The sequence below is a fragment of the Aureococcus anophagefferens genome, assembly GCF_000186865.1.
Source record: "Aureococcus anophagefferens unplaced genomic scaffold AURANscaffold_8, whole genome shotgun sequence".
Lineage (NCBI taxonomy): Eukaryota > Pelagophyceae > Pelagomonadales > Pelagomonadaceae > Aureococcus > Aureococcus anophagefferens.
The window spans coordinates 1,565,055-1,580,849 of NW_008705568.1; the positions used below are offsets into that span (position 1 = coordinate 1,565,055).

Sequence of the window (15,795 nt, forward strand, 5' to 3'; positions counted from 1 at the left end):
CGAGGCGGTCGTCGAGCGCCTGCGCCGCCTGGTGGCAGCGCGCCGTGTCCTTCTTGATCTGCGCGAGCTGGTGGATGAGGTAGCGCCGGTCGTCCTCGCCCGTCTTGAACCGGTCCCGGAGCTCGTCGTTCTGCGCGACCAAATCCTCGTTGAGCGTCGTCAGCTTCGCGCACAAATTCGCGGCCCAGAGCCGCTCCTTGTCGAGCGCGTCCGCGCGCTGCTTCCACTTGCGCATGCCCGCCTCCTTGTGGCGTCTTACGCCTGAGAGAGATTCGACATCGCTTCAACGTGCGTGTGCCGCGCGCGCGCGTTTCGGAACAAGCATCCACGCGTCGAGACCGTTCCAAGAGATGATCGCTCGTCCAAAAATCAGCCAAAACGAGTGGACAACGGCCGAGATTGGGCATTTCGCGCTCTTTTCCCGCCCCGACGCGCGCCGTCGAGCTCCTTGGACCAGTCGAGGAGCCGCGCGCGGTGGCTCCGCGTCAGGTCCCGGTGCCGCTCGGCGCGGATGGCCTCGGACCGGCCCTCGAGCTCCTCGAGGGACCCGACGATGTCGCGGTGCGTGCCCGCGACGGGCAGCATCGGGTCGACGGCGTCGTCCTCCTTCTCGCGCCAGCGGCTGCTGTGGAAGTCGAGGATGGCGTCCTCGAGCTCCGTGATCCGCTTCATGTAGCCCTCCTCGCGCTGCTTGTAGGTCCGCGTGCGCCGCTCCCAGTCGCTCCGCAGCACCTCCAGATGCTGGCGCTCGGCCTGGGCCGCCGACGTCGTCGCCAGGCGCTGGCGGAGGTGCACCGTCTTCTCGCGGATGCGCTTCGCGATGTTCGGGTCCATGATCCCCGTCACGCGCGCCTCCTCCGCCGGGGGCGTCCCTAGCCGCGCGTGCTGGACGACGGAGCGCATCGTGGTGGGCAGCGCTGGGGGGTTGGATACGATGTTGAGTGCAACGAGAGTAGAGGCTCGCCGCCGAGCCCGTTGTGCCACAGGCCGGAGGCAAAAGCTTATGGTTCTGCGCGTATCGGGAGTGCGCGCGCGACGCGTGGCGCACGCCGACGGCCGGAGACGATTGCAGCAGCATCGCTACGACGTGCGCGACGCGCGACGCGATTGGGGCGACCCCGTTCGACCAGGGGGCGGCGCGCGACGACTTGCAGGACGGCGACGCCATGAAGAGCACGCCGTCGAGCGCTGGCGCCGCGACCGCCGCGCGGCACCGCTTCGACACCTTCTCCAGCGTCCGCGGGACCGAGATGCCCCCCGCTCGGGGACACGGGGCGCCCCCGCGAGCGCCACTTCATTTTTTGGCAAAGAAACGAATGCTCGCACCCACATGACCTGGAAACGAATGCTCGCACCGAGAGAGGTCCCGCGCGCGCTGCGATCCAGGCGCGCAGGCCGCGCCGGCTCGAGCCATCGTGCTCGCCGGTGCGCCGGTTCGCGCACCTTGGCCTCTGGTCGAGTGCTGCGCATGCGCGCACTGCATGGCGATGCAGTGCGCATGCGCGCGGTCAGCGGACGCGCAAGCGATGCCTCGCCTGGCTCAACGGTACACGCCCCGAGGAGGCTCTCCTCTGCGTTTTCCCTCGTGAGAGGTCTTTTCCGCGCGGTTTCTCGAAAAAGAGTTTCCGCAAATCTACGCGCGTCGTCACTCCACGACGCGCAAGCTCACGTCGCCTGCCCTGAGGTTGGCCTTCGGGTCTGGGCAGAGTGCGCGACGTCCCGAGAGGCTCCGGGCGTTGGGCTCCCCGCCGGACTGGGGCCAGCAGCCCCGCCTGCTGCCCTGGCCGCGAAACCCCGTTCGGTCGACCGAGCGAGAGGACGCGGCAGGTCCGGAGGCTTCCCCGGCGTCAGACGGCCACGAGGCAGCGAGAGCGCTGGACCAGCGCGCTCTTTGGGGTTCCTCACCCCGGACGCGACGCGCCTAGGCGCTCCTCCCAGCGAGAGTCCGGTTCCCCCGTGGGTCTCGGCTAGGCCCGGGCTAGCAGTAAGCGACTCCAGGCCAGCCCTGCCCGGTGCCCAGCACCGCCGCCGCGCACCGATGTCGAGCTCCTCGTCGGACTCCGACGACGTCCCGCTGTCGTCGCTGGGGAAGCAGAAGGTGTCGGCGCCCAAGCTCGCGGCGCCCAAGGCGCCCAAGGCGAAGGCGCCCGCGCCGGCGAAGCGCAAGGCGCCCCCCAAGGCCGCGAGCGACGGCGAGGCGGAGTTCGACGTCGACGCCGCGCCGCCGCCGAAGAAGGCCAAGGCGCCCCCCAAGGGCCCGCCGGCCGGCGACCGGAACAACGCGGGCTCGAGCAGCGACTCGTCCGACGACGACGTGCCGCTCGCGTCGCTCGTCCAGGCCAAGCCCGCGGCCCGGAAGCCCGCGGCCCGGGCCCCGCCGAAGAAGGCCCCGCCGAAGAAGAAGGCGCCGCCGCCGCCGAGCTCCAGCGACGACGACGCCGACGACGAGAGCTCCGGCGACGGCGGCTCCGACAGCGACAGCGACGACAGCGACGTCCCGCTCTCGGCTTTATCCAAGAAGCGGAAGCCCGCGGCCAAGGCCGCGCCGCGGGCCAAGAAGGCGGGCCGCCGCACGTCCACGAAGCCGCAGAAGCGCAAGGGCGGCCTCGCGGAGGCCGCGTTCTACGAGACGAGCCGCGGCATGGTGCTCCAGCAGCTCCTCCGGCGGTGGTGGTACGTCGTCGACTGGCCCTCAAAGGAGGCCAAGGCCACGCCCGTCAAGGACCCGGAGTGCTGGGAGAAGATGGACGGCATGCCCGGCGTCCACCTCTGCTGGAAGGGCGACGACGTCGGCAAGGTCGTCGACCACCGCGACCACTCGGTCAGCCCGTGCTTCAAGAACTACTACAAGAAGCCCACGGCGGAGCTCCGGGACCTCGTCCTCAAGGCCTGCGCCATCCAGATGGCCCAGCTCCTCGAGGCGGAGCCGGGCAACGAGCGCTTCATCCGCGAGCTGAAGAAGGTCATCGCCGACGTCACGCGCGTCAACCCGGCCAAGGCCGACGTCGAGGCGGCCAAGGCCGTCAAGCAGTACGACGCCCACCCCCACAAGTGCGGCTAGGGCCCCCCGGGGGGGGAACCCGCCGTCGTAACAAGCGCGCCGCGCGACTACGACGTTAGGCCGGGTCCGCGAAGGCGCCGACGGCGCAGTCCTCGTCGCCGGGCTTCGCGGGGACGCAGTAGTTGTCGCAGTGGCGGCCGAGCTTCGACTTGCGCGCGCAGATGTGGCAGCAGAGCGCGGCGAGGATGCCGAGTCCGTGGTCCCCGAGGGCGAGCAGCTCCACGGGCGAGTCGCGGTCGACGGACTCGTCGCTGAACGGGTGCGACTCGTAGTCGCCGGCCTTGGACGGGTCGACGCGGACGCCGGCCCGCTTCCCCCGCCGGTTGTAGGGGTACTCGGTCTCGCCCCGCTTCAGGTAGCAGCAGGACCCGTCCCGGAGGTCGTCGCCGACGGACAGCATCCGCTTCGCGCCGTAGCCCTCGAGCTCGCGCCGCACCCAGCCGCCGCCCGCGCGGCTCGTCTCGCCGAAGAGGTTCCGGTGCCAGAAGTCGCGCTTCGGCGCGTAGTCGTCCTTGAGCCCGTAGCGGTCGCGCCGGAGCGCCGCCGCGCGCCGCTCGAGGTCCGCGAAGAGCTCGTCGCCGGGGTCCTCGGGCAGGTTGTGGCCGTAGGACGGCGCGTCGAAGGCCGCGCGGAGCGGCTCGAAGTCCTGGGACCGCGGCACCGCGTTGAGCCGGTGCGGCGTCACGACGGACAGCTTCTTCGCGTCCGCCTTCGTCCGTTTCAGCGGCGCGTACAACTTGTGGCGGTGGCGCGCGCGCACGTGGACGACCTGGTCCGCCTCCGTGTAGTGGACGTAGGCGAGCTGGTCCCAGAGCGGCGTCGTCTCGTTCGTCCACCGCCGCTGGATCGCGCGGACCGTCGCGACGCCGAGGAACGACGGCTTGTTCACGGGCAGGTGGTCCGGGTCGACCCAGAGGACGTCGTCGATGACGGGCAGGCCCTCGCCCCGCTCGAGGTACGCGCGGTCGCCCGGGTGGAGCGCGGAGACGGCGACGGCGCCGAAGTGGCACCGCACGGATCGGATCGTGATGTTGAGGTAGAGCGCCTTGGACTCGTAGCGCGTGTGGCCGCTGCCCGCGCCGTGGAGCGAGTCCTTGTCCGCCTCGCCCGACGCGTCGGCGTGGCCCGCGGCGTAGAGCGGCATGACGCCGACCGTTTTCAGTGCGTCCGTGTCGCGGGCTTGACTCCGCAGCGCCGGGTCGTCGCCGCCGCACTTCTCCTTGAGGCGCTTCTCGTAGGCGGCGAGGCGGTCGACGAAGGCGCCGTAGACGGCGTCGCCGATGGCCGACGCCTTGTCCGCGCCCGTCTTCTGCGAGTGGATCATGCGCTCGTACCTGTGGTCGCATGCGATCACATCGAAGTCGGGTTGAAGATGCGATTCGAACGCGGGCTCGCGCATGCTCAGGTGCTCGACGGCGTAGTCCAGGGCGTCGACGGTGCGCCAGACGTCGTAGGCGCCGCCGGAGCCCATGCTGTGGTAGGACGCCGTCTCCATGTTCGTGTTTTTGCGGCGCATCTTCTGGGGCGTCACCGGGTTGTCGAGGAGCTGCGCCTTGGACGCGAGGAACGACGCGCTGTACGACGGGCACGGGCTGCCCACGGTGCAGTGGAACATGCCGTGGTAGCGCGCGTAGGTCGCGGCGCTGCCCGGCGGCGCGTCGCCGAAGGCCGGGGCCGCGGGCGTGGGGCGCGGCGACGGCCGCGGGCTGCTCCGCGCCTTCTTGGCCCAGGGCAGCCCCGCGCCGACCTTGATCCGCCGCGGCTTCTTCTTGAGCGCGCGCTCGAGGTGCGCCTCGTCGCGCACGAGGAGCTGGCGGCCCGTGCGGTTCTCCGCACACGTCTGGAGCACCAGCAGCAGCCAGCCCGCGAGCGCCGCGCGACGACGCATCGTAATGACGGCGACACGGCCGAGGCGGCACGGTTGGCCTGATGAAGACATCCCGACCCCCGGCGAGCCCAATCCTAACCCTTGCCGTCCTTGCCGTCGGCGAGCGAAATCGCCCCCCCGGCCTCGTCGATTGTCTCGCTCAAAGGTGCGATGCCCACCCTCTCCAGCCCCAGACGACGCGCGGCGATGACACGATGCGGCGGCGCGGCGGTGACTTGGCGTTGACGGCGACTGTTGACGCGCGCATGCCGAAATTTCGGGCCGGATCGCGTCGGAGAGCGCTCTCCGCCGCGGTGTCGCCCGACGACGGCCTGCGCGGTCGGCAGCTCGCGGACGGGACCGCCGCGCGGCGTGCGGACCCCGGCCTTACGGCCGCGGACGTCGTGCGGCGCCGTTTGCGTCGTTGTTGTTCCCCCGGCCGCGGGGCACGGCGCGTCGCGGTCCGCCGGCCTTGGCCCCGGGCCCGGCCGCCGCCGCCGCCGCCGCCCAGCCGGTCGCCGTCGACGCCGCCCCCCCGCCCCCCGCCCTCCCCCGATCCGCCCCCGCGCACGCGCCTCACCCGCTCGACGCTGTAGGTCTCGGAACCATGGGCGCGTACAAGTACCTCGAGGAGATGTGGAAGCGGAAGCAGTGCGACGTGCTGCGCTACCTCATGCGCATCCGCGCGTGGCAGTACCGCCAGCAGACCAAGGTCTGCCGGTGCACGCGCCCGACGCGCCACGACAAGGCGCACAAGCTCGGCTACAAGGCCAAGGAGGGCTACGTCATCTACCGGAGCGCCGTGCGCCGCGGCGGCCGCAAGCGCCCCAACGGCAAGGGCATCGTCTACGGCAAGCCCAAGCACCAGGGCATCAACCAGCTCAAGTTCGCGCGGAACCTCCAGTCCGTCGCCGAGGAGCGCGTCGGCAAGAAGTGCGGCAACCTCCGCGTGCTCAACTCGTACTGGGTCAACCAGGACGCGACGTACAAGTACTACGAGGTCATCGCCGTCGACCCGAGCCACGCGGTCATCCGCAACGACCCGCGCATCAACTGGATCGTGAACCCGACGCACAAGCACCGCGAGTGCCGCGGCCTCACGTCCGCGGGGCGCAAGAGCCGCGGCCTCCGCAAGCAGGGCCACCGCGCCAACAACATCATCGGCTCCTCCCGCCGCGCGGCCTGGAAGCGCCGCAACAACCTCTCCCTCCGCCGCTACCGCTAGACGCCCGGCGGCGGATCCGGCGGGCGGCCCGCCGCCCGCCGGCGCGGCGCGCGCGGCTTGTCCGCGCGCGGCGCGCGGTCCCCTCCTTTATTCTCGCACAACCAGCCCGCTCTCTCGGGGGTCGCGGGGATCGCCGGTCTTCCGGCGCCTGGTTCGACGTCCGGTCGCGCCGGGATGCGATCGTCCGAGTCGGGTCGTTTGGTGGCATCAGCTTGAAGGTTGACATAGACCGACTCAGCGTTGTTACTCGTCGTCTCGTCGCCACGCGAACAGGTCCGACGCCAGGTCGATGGTCGCGTGGCCCTCGTCCGTGAAGTAGAGGGACCCGTCGCGGAGCGGTGTCCAGCCCGCGCCGAACTCGCCGAGGAGGAGCTCCGGCGGGCAGACGCGGGACAGGCTCACGACCGTCGCGCCCGGCCTGCAGACGCGGCCGAGCTCCGCGACGGCGCCCCGCAGCGCCGCCTCGGACGTGATGTAGAGCACGTCGAGCGTGCCCTTGTCCAGGACGACGTCGAAGGCGCCGTCGTCGAAGGGCAGGCTCCGGAAATCCGCCTCGACGATCTCGACGCAGCGCCGGCCGAAGAGCGCGGACGCGCGCGCGACGGCTTCGCCCGAGTAGTCGAAGAGCGACAGGTCCTCGTAGCCCGCGTCGAAGAGGTCGACGTTGCCGCGGTCGTTGCCGCAGCCGGGCACGAGGACGCGTCGTCGTTTCGACGGCGGGCCCGCGAGCTCGGCGAAGAAGGGCTCGAGCTCGCGCCAGCCGCAGAACCAGCTGTACTCGTCGCCGTCGAGCTCGCCGTCGCCCCGGTACATCTCCTCCCAGTAGCTCCTCTCGCCGAAGCGGCAGACGGGCGTCGGCGGCGCCTCCGCGGGCGGCCACTGCGCGGCGAGGGTCGACCGGTGCGCGAAACGCGGCGCTCTTCTATGATGCGACCAGGCAACGGCGCGACCGATGATGAGCGCGCTGAGGCGCAGGGCGAACGCTGAGCAGGGCGACGCCCATGCGACCCCGCTGAGGCGCAGGGCGACGCCCATGCTGCGCTCGCGCCGTCCTTGCACAGCAAAAAGCCGTCGCTGAATTGCCACACACACGATGCGCGCGATGCGCGCCGCGTGGCTGCTATTGCTCGCAACCACCCGCGCCGCCGTGGTCCAGGAGCTCAAGTTCGTCGCCGACGCGAAGCAGCTGGAGGCCGCCGCGGGCGGCGTCGTCGTCGTGGGCCTCTTCGGCGCCGGCGACGGTGCGGAGAAGCGGGGCTTCATGCACGCGGCGAAGAGCGCCGAGTTCCAGGACGAGGGCTGGGCCGTCGCCTGGTCCGGCGAACCCAAGATCGTCGACTACTTCGGGTTTTCGACGCCGTCCATGGTCGTCTACCGCGTCTTCGACGTCGACGGCACGCGGTGCGCGCCGACGCCCGAGCCCTACAACGCGACGATGGGCGGCGGCTGGACCTACCGCGGCCTCAAGTCCTTCATCTTCGCCGTGTCCTTCCCGCCCGTGTCGCTCTTCCCCGTGCCGCCGCCGCCCAAGGCGCTCGCGGAGCCCCTCGACGACGCCAAAGTCGACGAGGACGCCTACGACGACCTCGAGGAGCGGCGCGTCGCGGAGCTCGAGGCGTTCCTGGTGCTGCGCAGGGCGGAGAACCAGCGCCTCACGGCGGCGCTGAAGCAGACCACGGTGCCGAAGCTCGTGGTCTACGTGCACGACGAGCGCTACTTCGACGTCCACGAGGACGAGCGCGCGGCGCTCCTCTCGTTCGCCAAGCACTCCCTGGGCCGCGTCGTCGTCGTGAAGATGACGCTCGACGACAACCCGCTGGCCGAGCCCATCGCGGCCATGGGCGGCTTCACCATGGACGAGATCCGCGAGGGCGCGGGCGGCCTCCGGCCGACGGGCATCTTCCTGGGCTCCGAGGGCACGATGCCCTTCGACGGCCTCTACGTCGAGGAGGCGCTCCACTGGGCGCTCAACGACTTCTTCGAGCAGGGCGCGGGCGGGTCCGACGCCAAGTGGGAGCCCAAGCCCAAGAAGAAGAAGCGCAAGAAGAAGCGCGCCGCGGAGCTGCGGTGACGGCGCGTGCCTCCCGCCGCGGGTAACAATTTTGGACGGGGACTGACCTATCCCGCCGCCGGCGGGTATGAATAGACCCCGAATTCAACTTCGATAAGTGAACTTAACCTTGAATGTTCAAAAACGAGGCAGCCCAAGGAGGCAAATGCTGCGACCAGCGCCCGCTCGCAGCGCTCGGCGAGCGATGCGCGCGCTGCTCTGGTCCGCATCGCTCGCGCGGGCGACCGACACGTGCGTCCAGAACCGGCCGGAGCTGCTGGCCCGCGCGTCGCTCTACTATTGCCCGAACGACGCGTTCCTGGCGCTCGCGCAGCGCGAGTTCCCGTGCGCGACGACCTTCCTGGACGTCGGCGCCAACAAGGGCTACACGGCCGTCGAGATGCTGGCCTACTGGGCGCCCGGCTCCGTGACGCCGCCCGTCCGCCAGCGTCGTGATGACGCGCTCGGTGAAGGACTGCGACGCGTCGTTTTCGTACCACGCGACCGTGTCGTCGATGTAGGCACGCGTGGTGGCGGGCGCACGTCGACGACGCCGCGCTCCCGGCGTGGTCCGACGAGTTCCGCAAGGGCCGCAACATCGGCTACCAGTGCGGGTCCTGCCACGAATGCCTCGACCGCCCGGCGCCCAGGGGCACCTGCGAACGCGGCGGCAAGGTCAACGTCCACTCCTTCGACGGCTCGCCGGCGCTCGCGGCCGTCGCGAAAAGGGTCTGGAGCGAGCGCTTCGAGGCCTCGTCCGAGGCGTCGTGGCGCTACACCGTCGCCGCCGTCGCCGAGCGCGGCGGCGGCACGGTGCGCTTCTCGAATTCGTCCGAGGAGCAGGGCGCGATTTCGAGGGACGCGGGCGGCGTCGAGGTGCCCGCGACGACCGTCGACGACTACGCGAGAACCAACAACCTCGCCGTCGACGTGCTCAAGATCGACACGGAGGGCAACGACGGCCTCGTGCTCCTGGGCGCCGCGGAGACGCTGCGATCGCCGAGCCTCAAGCTCGTCTACTTCGAGTACGCGGTCGCGCCGACGTGGTTCGAGCGCCGCGGCGTCTTCGCGGCCGCGCTCGCCGCGCTCGAGGCCGCGAGCTTCGTCTGCTTCTTTGGCGGCCACCTGCCGCGCACGGTGCGCATCACGGGCTGCGCCGACGAGCGCTGGGACATCTTCAACCCGCGGTCGCTGCTGCGCCTCGTCGCCTCCTGCGCGAACGCGAACGTTTTTTGCGCGTCGACCGCGGCGCGGGACACGGGGCGATGCGACGTCGCTTCAACATGGGTGCGCCGCGCGCGATCGTTCCAAGGACTCGCGCGTCGAGAGCGCTCCGAGAGCTCCTCGCCCGTCCAAAAAGTCGTGGACACTGACCGAGCTCGGGAGCCTTTAAAAACTTTCGGGCGCGTCGCGCCCGTTTCCCGCGCAGGTCGAACGACAACGCGCCGGGCCTCGTCGCCGCGCTCGACGCGCTCAGCGTCGCCAACGTCGACTTCTCGCGCGAGACGGCGGCGGACTGCCACATGACCTACCGCATCAACGGCCACCGCGACGAGCACCGCAAGATGATGCGCCAGTACTACCCCGAGGCGACGGCGACCAACGCGACCTACGACGACGCCCACTGGGACTGGGCGAGCGTGCCGCCCGTGCCGCGATGGCCCTGCCACTAACGTCACGCGCCCTCGCGCCTAGAAGCAGACCTTCCCCTTGCATCGCCGCGGCTTCGGCTTCGTCGGCGGGCCGCTCGGCTTCGGCGCGTCGACGGCCTTCTCCGCGAGCAGCTTCGTCAAGCGGGCGACCTCGTCGCGGAGCTCGGCGACCTCCCCCTGGAGCTTGCCGACGCGGCCCGCCTCGTCGCGCGCGGCGACCGTCGCGGCGTACGCGGCGCACGCCGGCGGCCACGCGTAGCCGAGCGCGGCGTAGTCGACGGCGAGGAGCTCGCAGAGCGTGGCCTGGACGCTATCGGGGAGCGTCGCCGGCGTGATGGCGCCGAAGGACTCGAAGGCGACGCGCTTCGCGGCGTTCGCGGCGTCGTACGCGCGCTGCGAGTAGCGGAAGCGCCGCTGCGTGTTCTCGTCCTGGTCCGCGAGGGCCGCCGCCGTCCGCGCGCCGACGATGGCGCCGGCGTCGTGCTTGTGGTGGAAGCCCGCGGCCTCGGCGGCCGCCGCGAGGCCCGCGAGGCCCACGCGGGCCTCGAGGAGCCGCCAGAGCGGCGCCGTGCCGTCCTCGAGGGGCCAGACGTAGTCGAACCGGTGGCCGCAGTTCTGGCCCACGCTCTTGAGCACGGGCGCCTGGAGCGCGAGGTGGCCCGTGAGGAGCCGCTCGCGGCTCGCGGCGAACATGTCCGACACGAACGCGTGGAACCGCGCGGGCCTGCGCGACATTCTTCAACCAGACTTCAATGTGAGCGTATGCGACAGCTTTGATGCAATCTCTTCGGCTGTGCTTCGAGAACTCGACGAGAGCAGTCGATTCGTCCAAAAATCAGCCGAATCGACTTCGATTTGACCGAGCTAGAGAATTCTGAAGTTTGGTCAGGGCCTGCGCGACGTCGACCGCCGGTCCGGGACGTCCCGACCGAACTTGTGCAATGCTCTCGCTCGGCCACATCGACGTCGATTCGGCTCTCTTTTGGACGGATCGATGGCTCTCGTCGAGTGTTCGAAGCGCAGCGGCAGTGCTCGCGTCGAACCCGTCGCGCGCGCGCGCGTCGCGGTCGAACTCGAAGGTTCGAGGTCCGCGCGGGCGCGGGCTCCGTCGCGACGGCGAAGTGGGGCAGGTGGGCCAGGTGGCCGATGGACGTCTCCGTGTAGTAGCCCGAGATGAAGCGGAACGTGGGCTCGCGCGTCCAGGCGAACGTGATGGCGACCTTGGGCCGGCCCGGCGGCCACGGCGGCGCCGCGCGGTAGGGGCACGTGTAGCAGAGGCGCCGGCCCGCGTCGGGCCCGGCCGGGTCCGCGGCCGACACGTACGCCAGCACGCCCGGCGCCTCGGCGGCCGCGAGCACGGCCATGGTCGCCGTCGACGACGCCTTGGGCACCTGCGCGAACCGGAGCCGCGACGCCGGGCCGTCCCAGACGTTGACGCACGACCCCTTGGAGGCGGCGACGACGCGCTTGAACGCGACCCAGAGCGCGTCCGCGCGGCGCCGCGCCTCGTCCTCGACGGCGTCGACGGCCGCCGCCGCCCACCGCGCGGCCGCCGCGGACGCCTCCGTGTCCGCGTCGGGCGGCGCGGCCGCGGCCGGCGCTTTCGGGGGCGCGTAGCCGCGCGCGACCGCGAGCTGCGAGACGAGGCGGTTCGCCCGGGCGACGACCTCGAGGTCGCAGAGGTTCGCGAGGCGGAGGAGGCCCAGCGCTTCGCCGTCGAGGTCGTAGCCCCGCGCCTTCGCGTAGGCCGCCGCCGTCTCCGGCGCCGCGGCGCGCGGGGGCTCCGCGGCTTCGAGGCCGACGACCGCCCCGAGCACGAAGTACGACTCGCCGGGCAGGTCCGCCAGATTGAGCACGGCGGCGTAGCGGGGCAGCACCGCGAGCGCCGCGGCGAGGACGTCCGGCGCGCACGCGTCCGCGGTGGCGTTGAAGCGCGCGCCGGGCAGGAGGTGGCGCGTCGCGAAGTTGCGGAGCTGGCGCCGGTCGCCCTCCGAGCCGCCGCCGCGGACCGCGGCCCGGAACCCGGCCGCGTCGAGGCCTGCGAAAACGGGGGCGGCATGTCCGGGCGCGCGTCGATGGAGACGCCGCGACGCCGGTCGAGGCCTCGCGTCTTCGCCGCGTAGGACACGAAGCGCTTGATCGGGTCGCGGACCAGGAGCAGCCACGCGTACGCGGTCCACAGGCTCGCGCCCGCGGGCGCCGCCGCGGCGGCGTCGAGCACGGCCCGCGCGCCGGCCCCGAGCCGCCGCCCGGGCTCGACGACGACCGCGTTGCACAGCGCGGCGTCCGCGGCCATCGCGCGCGCCGTCGCCGCGAAAGTGAGGTTGTGGTCCGCGACGGACCCATTGAGCGCCTTGAGGTAGTGGAACGCGCCGCCCTCGAGCCGGCAGTCCATGTCCGGACCGCCGTGGAACTGCCGGCAGGCGAGGTCGCAGAGCGTCCCGCCGCCGGACCGCGACACGCTCACGGCGAGGATGGGCCGCGGCGGCGCCTGCGATCCGGCGCCGACGACACAGCAGGCGACGAGCAACGCGGCGCACCGAGCGCAGGCCGTCATGCCGCGCGACACGGGTGCACGCCCGACTAGCGAGCGCAGCCCAATGATGCCTTGACGCAGGTGCAAGCGCGCATGCAGCCCACCGCCATCGCGCAAAGTCTAGTCCGAGCGGTGCAACAAACATGGTGAGCGTCAAAGAGCCGCAGGGCGCCAGTCGCGCGCGCGTCCCCTTCAATAACTTGGTCAACAAATGTGTTACAAGAATCACGTGCAACTTCGTATAATCCAACGGATCTACGTGGACATTCGCATGCATGTATATACCTGATACGGTGAAACTGAACATTTCTGTTTCTACGACAACATCAATCGACGAAGGGCGATTGATTGCGTGTCTAGGACAGCAATCACACTTCGAAAGCACTATGACAAAAGATCTTCCAGTAGTCCTACAATGTCAGATCGTGGCGGATTTCTTCTTGGAGACGTCGCCGGAGACCAGCGCGCCGCTGCCAAGGAGCGCGTCGACGCCGGCGTCGACGGCCGTGGCGTCGAGCGGTTCCACCGGAAGTCCGCGGCATACGCCCCGAGCCGAAAGGCCGCACGCGAATTCGACCATGTTGCTGCACCGCTCGGGATTCTTCTCGGCGTGGTCCGCGGCCATAGCCAGGATCCGTCGCGGCGCCCAGGGCCTCCCGCACAAGTTTCTCGGGCCCGAGGAGCAGGTCCGCGGCCGCCATGCAGTGGAGCGCGACGAGCGGGTGGCCCGCGCCGTGGAAGCTCACGTCGAAGTCGTCTTCGAGGCCGGCCGTGCGGCCGTCGACGAGGCGCGACGCGCCGTCGCGCCGCGCGCCGCCGACGCGTATCCGGACGTCGAGGCCCTCGAGGGTCGCGGCGACGGTCTCCGGCGGCGAGTCGCTCAGGATGAGCGCGCGGACGCGGCGGCCGGGGAGCCGCGCTCGCAACGCCGCGACGACGCGGAGCGCGTTCCGGAGGTGCGCGCCCTCCACCCTCATCGGGCGTTCGTCCGTCGCGGAGACGTTCGGGACCAGGTCGGGGTGGATGAGGTCGCCGAGGCGCACGTGGACGACGACGCGGAGCTCGCCGTCGGCCGCGCCGCAGTCGACCAAGGCGTCGCGGTCGACGGCCGCGTAGGCCTCGGCGACCGCGCGGCGCGCGCGGCGCCCCCGCGGGCGCTTTTTGGTCCGCGGGGGCGCGTCGGTCGGCGGGAGCGCGTCGAAGCCGAACCACTCGTCGAGCGGCGGCGCGAGGAAGCACTCGAAGTGGCCCCGGAACAGCGCGTCGCCCGTGGGCCAGCGGGCCGCGATCTCGTCCTGTAAGCCACCGTTTCCCGGCCCCCAGTTCCGCGCGTGGAGCCAATCTCGTTCGTGGCAGCAGAGCGACGGCGCGAAGCCGTCGCCAAGGCCATCGACGTCGCGCAGGTAGGCGGACGCCTCGCTCACGTACTCCTGGAAGTAGTGGGGGCCCGGGCCCGGGCCGCGGCGGTCGGCGATCATCTCGACGATTCTGTATCCGATGTGGCCGAGGCCGTCTTGTCCGCTGACGGGTTTATCCACAACGCCCACGCAGTCTGTCGGGAAATAGGGCTTGTATCTTTTGTAAATGCGGATAGGTTCGCGCTCGCAGACGTGCTTCGACAGGAGGGCGAAGTCGGGCACGATCGCCGGCGCCGCCAGTGCGAGGCGCCACCATGACGTGTTCGTCGCCGCCACGCCGGAGATCGCGGGCGCCGCCGCCTTCGTCGCCGCCACGCCGGAGATCGCGAGCGCCGCCGCCATGATCATGGCGACCCAGCGGGTCGCCCCGCGCATTCTCAGCACCGGCAGTGGAGTGAAGTGGCCGTCCACAGGTGCCTGTTAGCCGCGTCGCAGGGAGGAACCGGAGGGAGAGAGAACAGCGAAGGGAGGCGTAGGGTGCCTCCGGCGTGTGAGACCCCTCTGAGCCTCCCGTCCCCCTGCGGTTCCTCCCGGGGCCCCTAGGTTTAGAGACGCGTCGAGGCACTGACGGTGAGGCAAATGTGCTGATCGCTAATTTTGATGTCGACAGGGTACCTCGGCGAACCGAGCTAGCCGGGCGCGAGGCCGCCGACTTGCCGTCGCAGCGGAGCCCTGGTCCGAGTCGCGCTCGCCCCGTAGTTCCCTCGAGCGGCGCGTCCAGGGCCGCGGCGAGCGCGGCGAGCGCGGCCCTCGCTGGCGCCACGCCGGCGGAATCAAACGAGCGCGCCGCTTCCCAGCAACTCCTCGGCGTTCGGGCTAGGTTCGCATAGCGACTCACCTCATCTCCCGCATTTTGTCGCTGAAACACATTAGCAGACGCGCAAGCATAGCGGATGTCTCCCACCCGAATGTCCGCAATCGTCGCGCTTCTTCGTGCTCGACAGGAAGTACTGGAGCTTGCAGGGCGCGTAGCCGCGCGCCGCGTCCTCCGCCGTCCATTTTCCGTCCAAGTCGAAGATCGCGGGCGCGCCCCGCGCGTCGCGCTTCGCTGCGACGAACGCGGCGCGGCCCATGTTCGAGCCCGAGTTCGCGGCGACGACGTCCGCCTCGGCGAGGAGCGCGACTGCGGCGACGAGGAACTGGCCGAAGGGCAGGCCCGCGCTCCGGAGCGCGGCGTCGACGTGGACGATGCGGACGCCGCGCGCCGCGGACGCGTTCACGACCTTCTCCGCGAGCACGTCGTCTTGCGTCAACACGACCGCGACGTCGCCGCGCGCCGTGCGCTGGGCGAAGAAGTCGACCCACTCGGCGTCGTCGAACATCGTGAAGCCCGTCCTGTCGGAAAGGGCGTCATGAACGCGGTCGCCCCGGCGCACGTGGACGCCGAGCGCGACGCGCGTCTCCGCGGGCAGGTCGAGCGCCGAGCGCATCGCCGCGGTCGTGGCCCGGACCGCCGCGCTCGGGCGCCAGAGGACCTCGGTGAACGCGGCCAGAGCCTCGTACCGCGTCCAGTTTCTCGCGAGCGCGCGCTTCGCGGCCGCGGCGCTCCGCGGCGCGCGCGCGGCCGCGCACGCGGCGTCGTCGACGGGCGCGTAGAAGCAGCCCATCGTCGCTTTTTTTTTCTTGCGGCCGCAGCCGCGGCCGTAGTCGTCGGCCGCGTGGACGTGGGGCGGATTATGGACAGGGCTCGACGAAAACAACTTGTCCAGGCGCTTGCCCTTCGTCGCCACGTCGAAGGCGAGCTGCGTCGCCTGGTTGATCTGCGAGTAGAGGCCGCTTGGGTGGGGTGGTGACTTTTCCCTCGGGGCCTCGCGGAGCGCGCAGAGGATTCCGAGCATCTCGTCGCCTTGCGACGATAGCTGAGGCCCGCGCGACAGCTCCGGCGCGCCGCTGCCGAGGAGCGCGTCGCCGGCGTCGACGGCCGTCGCGTCGAGCGGCTCCACGGGAAATCCGCTTCCCACCAACTGCTCGACGCCGGCGTCGACG

General features: G+C 71.0%; 5 protein-coding genes across 5 annotated transcripts; 2 read left to right on the plus strand and 3 right to left on the minus strand.

Moving 5' to 3' along the window:
* Positions 1-3,116: 3,116 nt before the first annotated feature.
* Positions 3,117-4,949, minus strand: AURANDRAFT_64006 (hypothetical protein; the record flags this gene model as incomplete). Its single annotated transcript, XM_009038443.1, has 1 exon — positions 3,117-4,949. The coding sequence occupies one exon, from the start codon at positions 4,947-4,949 to the stop codon at positions 3,117-3,119; it is 1,833 nt and encodes a 610-aa protein (XP_009036691.1).
* Positions 4,950-5,524: 575 nt separating this feature from the next.
* AURANDRAFT_60075 (hypothetical protein) lies at positions 5,525-6,252 on the plus strand (the record flags this gene model as incomplete). The annotated part of the gene is made up of 1 exon (XM_009038369.1): positions 5,525-6,252. The coding sequence occupies one exon, from the start codon at positions 5,536-5,538 to the stop codon at positions 6,151-6,153; it is 618 nt and encodes a 205-aa protein (XP_009036617.1).
* Positions 6,253-6,396: 144 nt separating this feature from the next.
* On the minus strand, positions 6,397-6,966 carry AURANDRAFT_64007 (hypothetical protein; the record flags this gene model as incomplete). Its single annotated transcript, XM_009038442.1, has 1 exon — positions 6,397-6,966. The coding sequence occupies one exon, from the start codon at positions 6,964-6,966 to the stop codon at positions 6,397-6,399; it is 570 nt and encodes a 189-aa protein (XP_009036690.1).
* A 280-nt stretch (positions 6,967-7,246) lies between these two features.
* Positions 7,247-8,224, plus strand: AURANDRAFT_64008 (hypothetical protein; the record flags this gene model as incomplete). The annotated part of the gene is made up of 1 exon (XM_009038370.1): positions 7,247-8,224. One exon carries the CDS (start codon positions 7,247-7,249, stop codon positions 8,222-8,224), a length of 978 nt encoding a protein of 325 aa, XP_009036618.1.
* Positions 8,225-9,894: 1,670 nt separating this feature from the next.
* Positions 9,895-12,412, minus strand: AURANDRAFT_64009 (hypothetical protein; the record flags this gene model as incomplete). The annotated part of the gene is made up of 3 exons (XM_009038441.1): positions 9,895-10,579; positions 11,008-11,893; positions 11,947-12,412. The coding sequence occupies 3 exons, from the start codon at positions 12,410-12,412 to the stop codon at positions 9,895-9,897; spliced, it is 2,037 nt and encodes a 678-aa protein (XP_009036689.1).
* Positions 12,413-15,795: the final 3,383 nt, after the last annotated feature.